Source organism: Pleurodeles waltl, chromosome 3_1 (assembly GCF_031143425.1).
Source record: "Pleurodeles waltl isolate 20211129_DDA chromosome 3_1, aPleWal1.hap1.20221129, whole genome shotgun sequence".
NCBI lineage: Eukaryota > Metazoa > Chordata > Amphibia > Caudata > Salamandridae > Pleurodeles > Pleurodeles waltl.
The window spans coordinates 977,495,931-977,514,089 of record NC_090440.1 but is presented as its reverse complement, the minus strand read 5'-3'; the positions used below and the strand labels follow the sequence as shown (position 1 = coordinate 977,514,089).

General features: G+C 45.5%; 1 protein-coding gene across 1 annotated transcript in view; it reads left to right on the top strand.

Annotated features, from left to right (window-relative positions):
• Positions 1-18,159, top strand: part of SLC9A1 (solute carrier family 9 member A1) — a 216,620-nt gene that overhangs the window by 132,126 nt on the left and 66,335 nt on the right. Inside the window, exons 3-5 of the mRNA XM_069224079.1 lie at positions 8,930-9,180; positions 10,800-11,017; positions 11,763-11,965. Coding sequence (XP_069080180.1) covers positions 8,930-9,180; positions 10,800-11,017; positions 11,763-11,965 — 672 coding nt within the window. The remainder of the gene's footprint in view (positions 1-8,929; positions 9,181-10,799; positions 11,018-11,762; positions 11,966-18,159) is intronic.

Genomic DNA, 18,159 nt, shown 5'->3' with positions numbered 1-18,159 from the left:
GGTTTCACAACATGCTATTGGCAAGGCTAAATAAGCGCCATAATGTGGCAGCAAGATTGGTGATGGGGAAAATTGCCAAGACTTCTAATTCCAAGTATCCAGCGCCCTGTAAACTAAAACTGAATGATGCACACCAAATAATGTCATTGCAACTAAACCTATGAACCCTAGATTTCACTTGTAAATTAAAGTCAGTCTGTAACTGTTTCAGTCTTCTGTCATTTATCTGCAGATAGCCCTTGAACCTCCCTCAGTGAGCACTTTTGCATCTGTTGTATCATAAGTGGTCTTATATGCTGATTTTAGCTGATCCACTTGTGTCAGTAGTGGGGGTTTGAGTGTTGTCAAAGACTTCTCATGATTTACAGCCCATCTTGCATAAGCCAATGTAAGCCAGTAAGGAAGCTTGTGAATCCCTAAAACATTGAGCTCTGAAGCATGCACCATCTGTGGTGATGAATACTGTATTCTGCCGGTCCCACAACTGCTGTGGGCAGCGTTTGTGTGGGCACCCCTGAATGCAGAAACCCGTTGGTTTGCCCTACATGGCCAAAGAAGGAGGCTGCTTGCATTGCAAATATCTTTCATTGTTCCTTTATCCCTTTCGAAGACCAGATGAGATCTGTTTCTTTCTTGGCCTGCTGCCCATAGTTGTGCAAGCAGCTCGTGGTACGCTGTACTGCAGTTGTTCCCTCTGAATAAACGATTCAGAACATTGTAATTGTTCTTTCGCCTTAGCCAAATGCACTGCAGTGCGGTTCTCAGACATGAATCAAAGTAACAAAGCCAATAGAGTGCATATGTACAAATACATTTTCTCAGACACCGAATGAGAAAAAACCCTTCGATACATCAGGCCCTTACTGCTTTGCATATCTTGGTTGTCTTTCTCCGTCTTCTACTGTGCCATGTGTGGCTGGTACTACTTTGCCTAGTGCTAAGTGATAAATGTGCGTTTCCACATCTTAGGCAGCCTTTTGTGCCTTAGAGGATTTATAGTGCCTTTTCATGCCTTGTATGTCTTGCAGTACTTTGTTACACTGGTTGGCTCTGTAGCACCTATGCACTTGAGGGTCGCTTCATAACTGGAAGGGAGAAAGAACAGAGTTGAAGAGGATTACCAGAGGTATCAAGAACACAAGAGTAAGAAAGAGGAAACCGACATATGTTTGGTGGCCCTAGTGCTTTGCATCATCATCATTGGTAGGCTCTGGTGCTTTGCCATGAGTTAGCCATAGGTGGTTTGCCATGGTCTGATCAGCCCGAAGAGCTGAACCAAAACTTAAACGGCCTGTGATGCTTTCCAGTGTCTTATTTGTCGTGAGGTGCTTTGCCATGTGTTGGGAGGCCTGGTGAGCTTAGTTGTTTTTCGGTGGTTTGTTGTGATTTACTTGGCTAGTTCTGTTGCTTAACAAAGCAGCACAGACCATCTGACTTTACTGTGTGTTAGCTGGCTTAAAATGCTTTGCTGCATCTTATGTTTTGTCCTGTGCCTTGTGTTTGGGCCCTTTCATTGCCTTTGTGTTGCTTATGTGGCCTCCGGGACTCACCTTGGGTGCTCTTACAAGCCCAGAATGCAACAACAATTGTTAGTCTAGAAAGGGAGAGCGAAGTAGAGGACTGTAGGCTTCTGTTTCCCTAACTAAATACCATACGCTTAAAGGTAATCCTGCAAATGTATTGCCTACAGACTAAAATTATAGTTCACTGCAGAATATCTGGGAATCCTCCTACAAAAACCACAACTTAAAAAATAAAAATAAAAAAAAAAAAAAAAAAAATTAGAGCCTCCCCCGTGCTAGTAGTGGCATGCTTCATCACTGTGTCGCATGCTGGTCCCTCAAAACCAGGATGGACTCAACCATGTTACAGGGAGCACTTTTAAGATTGTCTTCTAGAGAATAAAAATACTTCATAAACCCAGGTATTTCTCTTGGTAGGGGTGTTTTCGGTCTCAATTTAAAAATATATAATGTCTACAGCAATACCATGTTATTATGACCCTACAACTTTATTTAAATCTACATGTCTCATTAAAACTAGGATTGTCTCCCAGAAATATGTGGCCTATTATTATCATCCACCAGTCATCCTAACTCAGTCAGTGTTGACATATGACCTTTAATATTCAACATGCAAAAAAGCTTCTCTCTCTCTAATGCTGAGTTTGCCACTCTGGATTCCCTATTTGGGAATCTGTCTACTGAGACATTAGAAGAGGGTGGGGCATGCCCCCTGAAGTCAGTTGTCAAGGGTGTCCTGCTGCCTTTCAACACCTAAATTTACTCCCATCTTTCTGGCTGCTCTACCTTGATTGGCCAGCTTTGCTGTGCCGTGCATTGAGTATCCTGAAGTGCTTTGTGTAGGTTCCCTCAAATGCTTTGTCTTAGGTGTCCTTAGTGCTTTGCCATATGGTCTGAACTGCTAAGGTGGCCATCTTTAATTGCTTTTCTTAGGTGTCTTGAGTTGTTTGTAAGACACCAACTCAGGCAGAGAGAGTTCCCAAGTTTAATGAAGGCTGAATGATGCGCCCACCCCATTACTTCTAGCTCATCTGGAAATATTCTCCAATTTTTCAAGGCAACTGTGTAATACAGGAATCCTGATGAAGAATGAAATTGGTGTTGACTCCTTGGCTAACCTTTATCTGGTTGATTGAAACTCCATAGAACAGCAGAGAAAAACGTAGCACATGAAATATAATCAAGTATTGATTACAAGATTTTTCAGGCTACACAAGATTTCCTGTAATCGTGAGGAATATTAGAATGCTTCTATTGTAGGATCTTTGGACCCCTGCATCTGGAGAGGGAATAACGTTTTTTTTGGGCATCAAGAGAAGATGCTTGGTGAGAAATTTCTAGACGATACATCCCCTTTGTCCACGACATTGTTAGCAAATAAACTTTCTCTTTTGTGTTATGAACTTCTACCCCATTTTGTGCAATAGTCGAATTAAAGAAACGGACTGTCTGATACACTTGAAAAGCAATTTCTTCATATGGGGTGTCTTAATTTCATCTCTCGAGGCCTAGATGTGAAGTCTCAAATTTTGAAGTTTCTGTAGTTGGCAAAACCCCAGTCTTCGATTAGAAAATGAAGCATTCTGTGTAAGTCCTACTAGATCTTCTGATGGCCAAGCTGTCAGGGGTGGTAATCTGTCAGCATGGCACCCTTTTTGTTGGGTCCTCATCCACTCGTCCAACAATTATGTACAATTGGAGAAGCACAGATCTCGGTTCCCATTGGCTGGGGCTGTTAGTCTTCAGTTGCTTCCTCGTACTTCCACTCAAGCAGACAATACATAGAATAAAATGTAACTGCCATGACCTCTGCTGCATTAACATACAGTGTTGGCTCCCTGAAAGACCTGCAACCTTTCCCCACTAGTTTTCTGCATGTGTTTCCGGTACCTGAACGGATGCTTCCACAGTATCAAGTCCTCCCTGGAGTGAGTCTCTCAGACTGGACGCCTTTTTTAAAATAAAAAATAAAAAGTTCTTGGTGTATTAGTGTAAGCACATCGCAGCCGTGACCACAGTGTGCACTAGATATTTTCGCATCTGAAGGCTTGCCTCCATTCACCCCTATCCAGTAATGCCTGATGGGGCTGCATGCGCGTGCTGGATCAGAAACGCAGGAAGTCAGCAGGCCTGGTGGGACTTCGTGTGCGCACTAAAGTTTCAAGCTCTCTCTAAACACCTGAACCTTGATAATCTGATGTCTGGTGGAAAGATGGCCCGGCTTGTATAAAATCCTTTTCCATTCACTGGAGTGGACAGGAACACTTCAGTTGATGTAGGAACGTGAAGGCTTACTGCTCTCCCTGTCGTCAGTGGGCTCAATATGTCCGCCTTCTGCTTTAAAGTGAGACCTACGCCTACAAAATACGGTTATGGTAACCATACAGCTAATGTTCAAACTAGTATCTGATTTGCCAATGGAATCGTAGTTAAACTTGTTTTATTTTTAACGTTTTGAAAACATTGTATGATAGTGACGACAGCGAGCAACTTAACAGAGGTAAACACTAACTTTTCTGCGAACCCTCCTGATGCTCATTCGTCACTGAACGGGACCGAGGGGAAGTAAACACGTTTGTTTCCTCCTACTAACGCAGTCGTGAGGGGGAAGCTGCTCCCAGAAAGCCTGCTCCAGGGTTGGGAAAGGCGCCACGTTTAATGCTGTGTTCTGAGGCGCGGATGGATCTCCCGGGTCTGGAGCGAACCTCTGACCGTCTGCGCTGTATTTGAATATACATGGGCTGCTTTTGTTGGAAACATTCTGAGTGAGATATCGCCAGCCACACCTTTTTAGTAGTAAGCGGAGTACCTCATGCGGCAGAAACCAGACCTGTGAACGAGGAGCAGTGTGGCCTCGCGATTGCATCACTAACGGGAAACCGTGCCCCAGTGTTGCTTCTGCCGTACGTGCCTGTCTGTTGTAATTTCTTCCCTAGCGAGAAGTACATCCTTGCATCCTCTCGCCCTCTCAGCTCATCATGCTGGGTTAAGTGCTAAATTGAATCACTGCATTTTGAACACGGCTTTGGTTTATCAGCGAGCACTGCTGTTGCGGTGTGTGGGTATGTGGCCTGTGGCCCAGTGCTTAATTTGTGCTTGTTTCCGGTGCTGAGCACCGGCAGTTATTTTTACGGGCCGCAGCTTATTCTTCTGCATCAAGCATTTGCTGTGAGCAAAAGAGACACATGAATAATGACGGAGGAAGAGAAAAGCGAAAAAACTTCACAAAGTTAGAAAGCTGCGAGAGTGAGGTGGAATGGCAGGGAGTGGCTGTAAATAGATTAAAGAGGCCCGCGGTGGCTTCAGGGTTACGCTGCCTCCGCATTCTGTGCTCGCACATTTAATTGCAGCAGCAATGTTTCAGAGGAGAGCTTTGAGGTGTGGCACGGTTTATTTACAAATTAAGCCCTGCCGTGGCCTGCACTGGAGAATATGTACACTTTAAGTGCTGCATTGCTCGATTCTGCGACTACAGAGGAATTGAACCTACTGGGGCGAGGCCTCCTTGTGGGAAATGGCCTTGCAATGGATACAGTGAACACATTTTGTCGGCATCAAGCCCAAGGTGAGACTGGCTTTAATTCACCTCTTGGGGATTCCTTTCTTCTCGAAATAAACTACCTGTAAAATTACTCCAGTTCCTTGTGGTCTTTCAATTTGGATGGGTCGCTTGGAGGGACAGAAATACGATGTTTGGCTGGGCTTCAAGTAATGAAGCTAAATCCCAAGTTTTGGTATTTTCTGGTTTCTCTTTGGTACTCTTAATAAATGACATGCCTTATTCTAATACATCATCACAAAGGCTAAGATGATTGGCTTTTGCGCACAACAGGAAAGTATGTTGTCTATTTCACCACCTGGATCCTTCTCTCCCAAACAAAAGGTAGCCAAGTGTTTTAATAGAATTTAGCCCTTGGCTCAAGTGGCTTGACAATAAACCGTCTGAGGCCGAAAAATTATTACGGGAAAAAAAGAAAAAAAAATATATTGGAAACCTGAAATCCGACCAAAAGAATGCTTCTAATTTCAGTAATGGCCAAAATACGATCACACTTCATATTTCATAATTCCAATAGCAACACGTTGAAAAAAAACAGAACTGAGTTGCCTCAGTGGTGGAAGAGCATTGCGTGTCCTCTATTGCAACAATGCCTTGAATTCTTAAAAGAACAGAGCTCCTAGTGGATGTCTGGAAATATGTTTTTGTAATTATATATAAATTGCAAGTCGCAAAGGGACGCCAAAACATTGTGTACCTCGGTCATGAGTTGTTTGGGCAGCCCGGAGGCACAACCTGCCCCAGAGCCTGTGGGGAAGTAGGTATTGGCCTTAAATTTTAAAGAGTGGATTCTTCCTGCCAAACGCGCAGCCAGTAAATCCAGAATGTTTGTCATGTTAGAGGTTAGTTTTCGGCACACATATGCCGAGAATTGTTGGCGGAGCTAATTGGAAGGAACTCTGAGTATAAATTGTTCTGCTTAGCCCCATTCCAGTTTTGAGAAAAGCCAAGAAGACCATGAGGGAGAGAAAAGAGCAAAAGGTGAGCAAAGTCCAATAGAGAAACCACATCTACATAGCCTATACATCCACCATCGAAATACAGGCTGGGCAAACATGAGGGCCTGAAGGCTATGCTGTGGACCCATGGACACCTCTGAGTCGATGTGGACTCCCAGATTATGGACCCTATTCACGAGAAGGAACAGGATTTTATTTTGAGTGGTTAGAAGCTGTCCAGTCAGAGGGTCTCAACGGTCCCAACCTCAATCTGTTCAATTTTTATTTTTTTGTCGCGTTTCAGTGGTTCATTAGAGTTGGCGTACCTTGGGGTAAATCATTCTCCACTTTGGTATTTGCCATTTGTGTGCCCATCTGATATAGTTGTCAGGCTGTGCAATCTTCAGTTTCTGACGTCGGACGTAACCCACATTCATATCTGCTAGGAGCCTAGACACTTTTACAAGCTGCCTGGGGCATCTCTACTTCTGGATGAAGAACTACTGCTGTCTCAGTTGCTCCAGATCAAAGATTCTGCCACTTGTAACTACTGAAAACAAAGCGGTTTTCTGGCCCACATTCCTGTGGGCAGATCCAGTGCTGTACAGGGTAAACAATCTCAGCGCTTTATGGCACTTACACCTAGACCTCTGAATTACTGTGGTGCAGGGCAACCGCGTGCTACAATCCATTGTATGTAAAATCCTATCACTTCTTCAGACCAACCAACGAGTGCCACACTGAATCTTCAGCAGTTTGATGTAAGCTGGCCTTCCCAAATTGCTCATGAACGATCTTTTGAGTGTCAAAATGGCATCTTAACTGCCCTTCAAAACGTGGAAATGCAAGAGCAAATGAAACATTGTGCTACAATGAATTAGCATTGAATGTAATGCTCTCTACACCGTTTCTCGGGTCCTATGGATCAGGGGACCAAGAAACCTACACGAGCTGGCAAACGAACGTTCTTGGCCTAAAAGCACAGAGAAGGCCCTTTTTAGTGTTGGAGATTGCCTGAGGGCATTCCATAGCCCAGGGCCCTGGCGGCACAGCCACACAACCTGCTCTTTGCAAGAATCTTTAGTAATCCTCTAATGGCCAACTGAGATCATGAGATGCAGTGACTGAGTAGCTTAAGATAAGATTCTTACTACTTACACTGGCTGGACTAAGTGCCCCATCCCAGGGTGCACAGTCTGTATTCCCTGACCTTTATCACCTGCTTGTGTCCCCCCCCCCCCAATACCCCTCCTGTAGCCCTCGTTTTCAGCCATGATCTGAGTTTGACAAACAAGACCACTAGCCAGTGGCAGCCGGCAGCTTTAGGAGGGAGGGGGGCGGGCGGGAAGCACACACACACTCATTCTTTCACACACAGACACGCACGCACATCCATTAACACTCATACCATTCAAACATGCACGCACCAAACATTCATTTTAAAACATCACACACACATACACATTCTTTCGCACACGCACATCCATTAACACTCATAACATTCAAACATACACGCATGCACCAAACACTCATTTTAAAACATCACACACACACTTTTTCACACACACTCATTCTTACACACGCACGCACATCAACACTCATATATGCATGTGCGCACCAAACATCCAATTTAAAACATCACACACACATATATACACACACTTACCTTCAGCTTCCAGGTCCCAGGAGGGTTGGGACTGCTGCCTTCCCTCAGGTCAGCCAATGAGGGAAGGCAGCAGTCCCAGCCTCGTCAGAGTGGGATGGGGTCAGTGAGACTCCTGACCCCACCCCACTCTGTGTTGTAGTGTCACTGATTGACACTCGCCCTGGGCGCTTCAGGGCTAAAACCTGAAGCACCCACGTCGAAGTCAATGGGTGACTCTTTCCTCGTCACCTAGGGGAGGGCCTCGAGGCAACTTTTCTGAGCCGAGGAGGTCACGCCGATAGGAGCAGTGAACTCCTCAGCCCAGCAGCTCAGGCAGCCAGGAGTCTGCGCAAATCGCGCATGGCTCACTCCTGGCTGTCTGAGCTGAAAATGAAGAGTGTCTGTCAGGCTGGCCTTTGTTCAGCCTGACAGACACACTTCATGGGGGGCAAAAGGTGGGGGGGGGGTTGTGGTCCCTCCGCCCTAAAGGACGGGCCGCCACTGCCAGTAGCCTACCCAGTGGGTATAGTAACATGCCTTTCCTTCCCAGAGCAAATGTCTTTTATCTGCACTGAGTACAGTGAAAATCTCAGCAGGGCTTGCCCGAACCCTTAGCGATACACTAGCCCATTGTTTAAGCATAAATGTTCTGAAGTTGCCACATGGCAGTGTATTTGAATGGCTTCAAACATACTGCCAACTGTTGAAAGCTTGTATGTAGGAGGATATATTCCAGACATGGTACCCGGCAAGACAACGAAAAAAGCGTTCAGTTTTGTTGAAAGTGGTTAGTATGCCAGCGAGGATAAACAGACTGACCCAGGCTTTATCTTCAACTTCAGGCTATTGCCTTTGGAATAAACCTTACTGTGCACTGCGGGTTTTGGAAGATATGTAGGTGACTCAGTGAAGCCTAGGGATACAAGAGCATGAAAGTTTGTGAGGGAAGATGGCCTGCGGGAGCTTCATTGTGTGAGGAAAAGCCAAGTTGGTAAGAGCATACTTAGGTGTGAGGGAAGGCTGAGTCTGTGGAAGATTCTAATGTGTCAGGAAAGATTGACCCAACAGGGTATTCCAGACCATGGCAATGGTGATTTTTTTTTTTTTTTTTTTTTTTTTTTTTTTTTTTTATGACTTGTCTACTATTTGAGGCGTGACTGTCCTATTGGAACCAGTTTAACAATGTCTGGGGTCTTAATGTGGAACTAAAGTGACTTTTCCTTTGGAATCTTTTAATATAGTTTTGTGTGCCCCTTCTCTACAGGTGCTGTACCATCTCTTTGAGGAATTTGCCAGCTTTGACCAGGTGACCTTCAAAGACATCTTCCTTGGATTTATGAGCTTCTTCGTAGTGGCTCTTGGTGGTGTGTTCGTGGGAGTGGCCTATGGGATTGTAGCAGCCTTCACCTCACGCTTCACCTCGCACATTCGGGTCATCGAGCCACTCTTTGTCTTTCTCTACAGCTACATGGCATACCTGTCTGCTGAACTGTTCCACTTGTCCGGCATTATGGCGTGAGTATGGCTTTAGCGGAACAGATAAACGTCTATAGGACCTGTGTGATATGCTACTTAGCTGCAATAGCACGCCCCTTCTGCTTTGCCATTCATTAGATACCCTTACACTTTGTACGTGTCCTGGGCAAAGTTTTGCTCACTCTGAAATACTTGAATGCCATCAAATCCACCTATCTTTAATTGTGTTACTTCATGCTGGATATTGGAAACAAATTCTGTTATTTGGGTTATTGGATAGTAGTAGCTGCTTCTGGAGACAGGAATGTTTTATGTCGACTCCAATTTCAATAAAGGTTACTTTATATATTGACCACCATAGGCCAGAGAAATTCATAAACTGACATGGTGATGCCTTCAACTCAACAAAAGTAAAGCACAGGAAATGGAAGGAGAAGCAGCTGATCTTGGGAACATAGAGCAAGAGGCGTATCTGCAGTAGTGGGGCAGAGGGGAAAAAAAAAAAAAAAGCACCAGGTTCTAATAAATGGGAGTTGTTTGGGAACGTAGGAGTACTTGCATATAGAAACTAAGGAAACAAGAATTCTAAATCATAGGTTATTTCTGAAAGCACCAAAATGTATATCACCAGACCCGACAAAACCAAAGTTAACAGGATTACATAGCGAACGTGACCCCCCACACCCCATCAGATATTTGTATGATCTGGGTATTTGTGTAGTGGGCGGCCTCTTTGAGACGCAGTGTCTGGAATTATGGTTGCATGACTGTGCTGTGCAGAGTGATGGTTGCTACACAACTCTGGGATATTGAATGAAGGTTGTCGCATGGCACATAAGGACGAGACCAAGAGAGGATAGCCCGGGCAGGATGTTGAAGATGTTTTGCTGGGCCTCTGTCTTGCCTGGGTTTAGTTTAAAGTGATTAATAGAGACCCAGAGGTAGAATTTGAACGGCCCCCGTGGATGCCGACCGTGTCTGAATTGATGTTTCTATCGCTTTTCAGCATGACTTGGGTGAAATAGACCTATTTGTGCAGGGTCAGTCCTTGTAAACTGAAATAACATTGAATCGTAGGTAGGCCAGGCAAGGACCCGTGTGCCATTTCACGGGACAGGTTGTGGGGATGGTGGCCCGGGGGAGCAGGAAGGTTACATGAAATCTCTCTGAGAAGAAAGAGCAGTGAGTCCTAAACGAGGCCCTGCTTTTGATGTCCTGACGGTAGATGGTTACACTTTGCAGTACTGTTGGATGAATCCTGGGGGACCAGGACACTTGCTTTACCGCATCGCCCTGCATTTGCAATCAGCCCATTTGGAAATTTGAGGGAGTCTCCACACTTCTAGAAGGGCGCACAGGGGCTGCCTCTGCTTCAAAATATCCTGAAAATGTTGAGCTACTTGCTGGACGTTGGCAGAGATTCCTGACTCGGGAAAGCTGGGCTGTATTTCTCTGTAAAATGCCACCATGTGCCACTGGCTGTGCAGTGACACTTGGTGAAAGCTGTGCAGTGGTGATATTAGATTGCATGATCTTTCCTTTTCAGGAGGTCCGATTGTCAGGGAGTGTGTTGCACCTCATGTCACTGCTCTGCCAGGCAGAAACTGCTCTGCCAGTGGTTTGCTGTGTCACCAGCTCTTCCTTTTCCCCACCTGCAGGCTCATCGCCTCTGGCGTCGTGATGAGGCCTTATGTGGAGGCCAACATTTCGCACAAGTCGCACACCACCATCAAGTACTTCCTGAAGATGTGGAGCAGCGTCAGTGAGACCCTCATCTTCATATTCCTCGGGGTGTCGACTGTGGCTGGGCCGCACGAGTGGAACTGGACCTTTGTGATGAGCACGCTGCTCTTCTGTCTCATTGCCAGGGTGCTGGGTAAGCCTGTGTGCAGGAGCTCTCGGGAGTAGAGCAGGAGACGTATTTTCTGATGGTTCTAGTAATTCAGTTATCACCAGATGAATGTACTTTTATTTGCAGTCATCCCTTATTCCCTCCTCACTGTTGCCTGCCCTTTGATCTTCCACCTCTACCTGTTGCAGATGTGTGGGTCCTAGCCGTACATTGTGCCCAGCCCTGTGTGGGCCTAGAGTCCAGGAATTGTGTGCATGAGGTGGTTGATTGCTGCCACACGGTATGCCTGCCCTGTTTTGTCCTGACACTGCCTGCTTCTCAGATGGTTCTGCCTGCTTAAGTGCTTCACCTCCCACATACATGAAAGGGGGGTTGGGAGCACACTGCCTCACATCTAAGCACAGTTCATCCCTTTGCATCCTGGTAAGTGCAGTTCACAGTTAGCGCTTACTTGAAAATGATCTGTAGTTTTTCACCAAGGTTGGTGCGGACATTGCTGTATATCTCTAGACACTTGCTTCTGGGTTTAGTCCTTCATCAGTAGAGAGTAGAGAACAAAGAAAATTCATCTGGGGTTGCTGGAAATGCTGTCAAAATCCTCTGAGGTCAAGAACCACTCACAGGCACACGTGCATCTCTAAAGCTCGTCGGCTCACTGGCTCAAGGGAGCCTACATACATGTTGGTGTCTGTTGCCCTGACTCTTGCACCTTTGTGTAGTGCTGTTTGAATAATGACCCAAGTCTCACTTCAGAATTCTGTCTTGTCAGGCGTTCTGGGACTCACAAGTGTGATCAACCGGTTCCGTATTGTGAAGCTCACCCCCAAGGACCAGTTCATCATCGCCTACGGTGGCCTGCGAGGAGCCATTGCCTTCTCCCTCGGGTACCTTATTGATCAGGACCACTTCCCCAAGAGGAACATGTTCCTCACAGCCATCATCACAGTCATCTTCTTCACCGTATTTGTGCAGGTAGGTCCCATCCTTGGCGATGAGGCTAGGTGTAAGCCTGGAGCACTTCCTGGAGGGAGTAGGTTGAACTCATTGGTGCATGTGCAGGGTTAATGCATATTTACTCAAGGACCGCCGACTTGACCTCCTCATGGTAGGGGGCTTGTGGGGGTTCATGTAAGACTGCCCTGGAGTCTTGTCTTGTCGTTGTTGTCAGGGCTTCAAGTGGTAAGGCAGTAATTAAAAAAATTCTTTGAAACTGGCCCCTATCGAGTTTTCTTTTCTTGTCTGTAATCTTGCAGGCAAAAACACTGATGGATTTCTCAACGATGACTGTAAAAACCCTTAAGGTATTCTATAATGTAATCCCTGTTTACATTTCAGATATTTGACTTAATTTAGCATTTCCCCATGTATTTTTTTCAAGATGTTTCTGCTTTTATCATGCAACATGTGACTCTTGTATAGTGCTTACTTTAAACTAAGTCACCTCTAGGTGTCTGAGTTCAGGTTGTGAGTGAATGTTTATAATGGTACACAATTGAGAGTTCTGAGGTTGAGGCAGAAGGCCATTAACCTAATTCTAATAACCTGAATATACGTTATTAGAACTGGAATGCGAGTATAGAATTTTGAGTTCTTATAAAGTACGGAGCCGTGGAATGTTGAGGTGAGAGAGAGCTGTGGGCAGTCTGCAGTGCTTGTTTCTTAGAGTGCCTCCTCGTAGTTTAGCGGTGTGCAGACATGCACAGAGCGACGGTCACTGGTGTGCCGTTTGTAAATGGGAACATGCGAGCTATGCAGATGGAGGATTTTAGGAAAGTGTGGGGAAATAACGGGCAGAAATTACAAATGGAGCGAGTCTGCAGATGAGGGGCGTACGGCAAGGTCTGAGACACTCCTAACATCGCGACCGATTCAACAGATTCTAGCAGCCTCCTAGTTTCATAATTGAAACGTTTTAAATTCTAAATAGTCACAACAATATATTTTATTCATTTACCTGGTTCGGCTAACGAGCGCTGGCAAACCATATGTTTTGTTTGTTTTACTCACGTGTTTGTTTTTGTGTGACATGTCTGAATGCAATTACAGAAAACTCATAAACTGACTAGGTGGCACCTGTGTGAACCACTCTGGTCAGGTGGCAACTAGTTTCATGTTTTGAGCCATAACTTAATTACATAGGCCGCTCATCTCGGAAAGGCTTCCTAGAGTTCTACAAACACACCTTTTTCATCCCACTTGAAGTACTTACTAGAAATTGTGTTGTGCTTAATGACCTGCTTTGTAGCAGATATCTAATGTCCCATTTGGGGCAAGTTGATATTACATTGTCACCTTAACGTAATAATTTCCTGAACCTTGTTTGGAAAAAAATGTAAAATGGATGACTCATTGCGTTCGTAACATCAACTCCTAAAATACAATATTTTCGTTTGTATGTGCCATACTATCAACAGCCTCCGTTTCTTAACTTGTGGGATCCTATAGTGCCATCACGTGGCAAGACTGGAAACTGCATCAAGAGTCTGAAATCGTGTTAGTAGTTTTCTTAAACAACTTAATGTTTTGCCATTACCACGTTACATATGTTAAGCACTGACCGCAGCACCACATATTTAACTCCAGATGCAGGGTTCCCGTTTTTGTCTGTCTTAACTTCAGACTTTTCTCAGTTGTGCTGATATTTTTATTTACTATTTCCGTGTTAGAGGTTTGAATTCTTATTTTAAATTTCTGCTCTTTCATCGACAAATCCTTTCCGTGGTATACTTCGGACCAGGGCTTTAGGTGGGCCGATGTAGAAAGGGACACGGTCCCAGAAAGAAGTTGAATAAAGGATTTATTTTGTAACTTGCAGCCCAGAAATGAAGCAGCTGCCTGGTCTCAAGTCTCGACAGCAACTGACTCGTTGGACTCCTGGAGCCCAGCACCTTCACCTCAGCGTGAGGGACATTCCTCGTCACCGCAATGTTGTGGTGAGGAGGAACTTTTGGTATCGCGGCTCGTAAATGCGCGAGCATTAGCGCAGTCAATCGCTGCCACGAAATAGACCAAAAAGGACGAACTTGCTGAAAGGTACCGCCAAAAAGGCAAGTCCAAGTGGCACAAAGATGCTTCCTACCTGCAACGGGCCGCTAACGTGGTTTCCAAAAATGCACCGGCCTTCAAAATCGGTGAGCGGCAACGCAGAGTCAGTTAGCCGAAGAACCGCGCCAATATGTAGAAAGCGACACGTTTCCAGAAAGACGTTAAATAAATGATTTATTCAGTAACTTGTAGCCCAGGACTGAAGCAGCTGGCTGGTCTAGGGTCTCGACAGCAACTGACTCGTTGGGCTGCTGGAGCCTAGCACCACCATTCAGTCCCAGAATGTGAGGGACATTCAAAATATCTTCAGGTAAGTACAGTAAACAAACACATTGACGAATCGGCGAAAAGCCAAGACACGGACTTCAGACCAGACCGGACTTTTGGTAGTAATTGAAAACGGACATTTAAACAGGTCCCTATCGGGTCCTATACTCATGTCCATAACTTTACTGGGGAAAAACACTGGTTGATATCTGAACAACGAATGTAAAAAGATGACTAGATAACGCAGGTTGTGGAATTTAGTTCCTGTTTAAATTTCCCAAACTTGGCACTTTCGGGAGTGTAAGATTAAGTAAGCTATTTCCAGAATGTTGCGTATCTGTATTTTTTTATCGTGTTGCGTATTACTTCCTCTCCTATAGTGCATACGATAAACTGAGTCGCCTCGAAGTGTTTGTAACATGCAGTGATTGTGAGCACTGGAGTTGAGACTGAAGGCAGTGAGTTACTCAGTTTCTGTCAGTGGGTCCAAAAGCTGTTAGAATACATAGCCGTCCAATTCATGGCCTCTGCTGAGCGATAGTCACCCGTTCCAGCTGGAATTGTGATGTTGTGCAATTATATGTGAAGGATGTACACCGCTATCAAAATATTGACAAGGCGAAAGTAGAAGACACAAATAAAAAGCAATGCAGTGCTTACAAGTGAGTGGGTGATTTGTGTTTGAAGGGTGGTGAAGTAGATGTGGGGGATGTTCATTTTGGAGAGAGTGAAATGCTGGTGCAGAAGAGGACAGAAATTAGGTCTAACACTACAGATGGATGAGATGTGGAGAGGAAAAAGGGCATAGATGTCTATGGCAGAATGGTCATAATTAGAGCGTTTGAGACACTCTTAAGACCACCCCTTCCACAGACCTCAGTAATGATAATTCCGTTTTTCGATTTGAATTGAAACACTTTAAATATTATTTAAAACAAAATCATTGTCCCTCCTTTATCTTAATAAGCAAACCGTCATTGGCAAATCCAGTAGTCCTGGCTGGGTTTTCGTTGTATGTCAGTTGTTGTATTTTATTGCTAGGTGTAATAACAGAAATCTCAGAGAGGAACCAAACTATTGGTCGTGGTACATTATGGAAATCACAGGAATGTAGTTTATGTTCAAACCACACCCTTAATTACATAGGTCACACCTTATTGACAGAACCCCCCCCCCCCCCCCCCCCCCACACACACACACACTTTACTCATCTTTTGATTTCTCCCAGGTGCCACAGTGAATCTGTAATTGTTTTTGTTTTTTTAGCAAATGCTCCCATGTACAGGTAGGTGGGGGCTTCCAGACTCTGGGGCGGCCTCGCCCCTCTTCCAAAAGTGAGGGCACAACGGCGTTACGCCTGTGCACTGATATTGGTTATTTTTTCTATGCTCTTCAACTCGGATCCGTAGCTTCGCTCCTGAACTTTTGTCAGTGTTTACGAACCTCTAAAATGTTTCTTTTAAACAGTGTGCTTGGGTTATGTTTTCCCAGGAAGATTACAGGCTTCAATCCAAGCCATAGCAGCAGGAAGCAGATGATGGTTATAGCTTAGCTCAACGTCTGCCTTTGAGGTCTCAGATCCAGGCAGGATTGGAAGTGATGTAATAAATGCTCCCTGATGTACCCAAAGGCCATTGGGGAGCGAGAGGCAAAGTTGTACAATGCTGAGCACAAGAATCTGGGTCGGTTACACCCCAAGCCTCCGGCCCGTTTCCGCTCGAAGTCCTAATCCCTGTCCAGGATTCCATGACAAAGTCAAAGGATAAGTCTCTACGTCAGCACAAGACCAAATGGGAGTCCTTTCTCCATCAAACCAGCTCAAGGGAGGGATCAGCATTTGACATTCAAAAGCCTAGCTCCTTGCAAGTCATGGGACTCCAGTCCTATTTCCCAGCTTGAACTGGTGTGCTCCAAATTTTATGGGTCATCTTTATCTCTGCAGCAGGTGCTAAGGAGACCATGCTACAACTTTTTTGGATGATCCAGCATCTACATAGAGCACCTTCAGACACCATGGAACGCCTTAGGCCCACAGTCACATTTCTACTGGTGGTGCCTTCCTCAGTGCCGAATGACCTGTTAGACCTCTGCATCACTCACCAGTGGTGCCAGTCACATTGCCACTCCTTTACTGACCGCCACACTGGTTTCAAATGCTTCGATGCCAGCCCTGGCTCCAAAGGCACTCTTCTCCAGATCAAAGATCGGCCTTCCATTCGGAAAGAGTTCAGCTAGAACTCAATCAATGCCTTGTTATGGTATCACGAAGGCACATCCTTGTCTGCCGTTTATGAGGACTTCTTAAATACCTTCACCCAAGCGGTCCTTGGTGGACAGGACACAGCTAAGTACATTTTACAGGCAGGTCTTGATACCACTGACTGTGTAGGATGTGTTATGGGCACTAGCATTTTGATTTGCTGCCACCTACATTAACAATATAGATTTTTCTGGGACTGTGCAAGCATCACCTATGCATTTTGATGGCTCAGGGTTGTTTCAAGACAAAGCAGATTCAGCTTTTAAGGAGTTCAAAGACAGTCTTGCTCACTCAGTTCCGCCAATTCCAACACCAATACTGGAAGCCAGGGTTTAATGCTGGGGCCGGGCTTACTGCCAGAGGGAGCAATCCCAGCCTCTTTCAGCAACTTTCGAGGTACAAGGGGCATTGCATACATCTGCAGCAAGTATGGGGTAGAATATGTGGAGCTGACATGCAGTTACGGCCAGTGGATTCTGCAGGTTGTTTGTCATGGGTACTCTCTTCCATTTCTGTCAACCCCTTCTTCTGTTCCTCCTGTTTTTACTCGGAGTTTGGCAAAACATGCCTTTATTCTTACCAACAAGGGTTCAATCATTGCTAGCCGAAGAGGTAGTAGAGTTCCTGAGGAGGAGAGGAGCAAATGGTGTCACTCCTGTTACTTCTTGGTGCCAAAGAACCTTTGGCTCTTAAACCTTCCTTCGTTATGACAAGACCAAGATGCTCACTTTAGCCCAGTTTCTCTCCGCCCTTAATCGTAGGAATTGGAGGGTGTCCTTGAACGTGCAGGACATGTACTGTCATGTACCACTCCTGCAGTACCACAGGCGTTTCCTCCATTTCATTCTGGGAAAAGAACTCTTCCAGTTCACCATCTGCCTTACAGTCTCACCCATGCCTCCGGACTTTTACGAAGATGATGGTCGCAACCCTTCTTCCTGTTTCTCGATGACTCACTGTTAAATGAGGGATCACCAGTCAGTCGCAGGCAAGCTGCAGATGATCATCTCAATGCTGTTTTGCCTGGGGTTCTCAAGCAACCCGCTGAAATCCAATCTTCAGGCAGTGCTGAGGATTTCCTTTTGTAGGGGTCATTCTATACATAGTGATGCTCAAAACTTTTCCACCCATAAAGAGTGCAGGACATTTAGGATGTGACCCAATGTTACTGGCTCGACCTGTGTTCTGGCCCTGATGGTTCTAAGACTTCTTGGTCGACTGGCCTTGCAAATCCTGTTGGTGCCTCATGCCTGTTTCCACATGCGGGACAGGCAGTGGAACTTCTGCCTTCAGTGGGCTCAGCACTGGGGGTGCGCCTCAGGCATTCTTGACTTATACACAAATGTCTGTGATCTTCACTTGTGGGTGAAGGACACCAACCTGCAGCCATTCTCAGTTCTGTATCTGGAGTACACAGTAGTGAGCAACGCAACAGCTCTGTTCTTGGGAGGCCCCTTGGACGAGGTGAAGATAAGAGACCTCGGTGTCTGATGTGGTGCTTCTGCTCCAGCAGTCTTCTGGAGCTGCCTGCCATCGAGCTGTCTCTCGGCATTTCTGCCCTTCATTAGGGGAAGCCCTGTGCAGGTTCCGATGA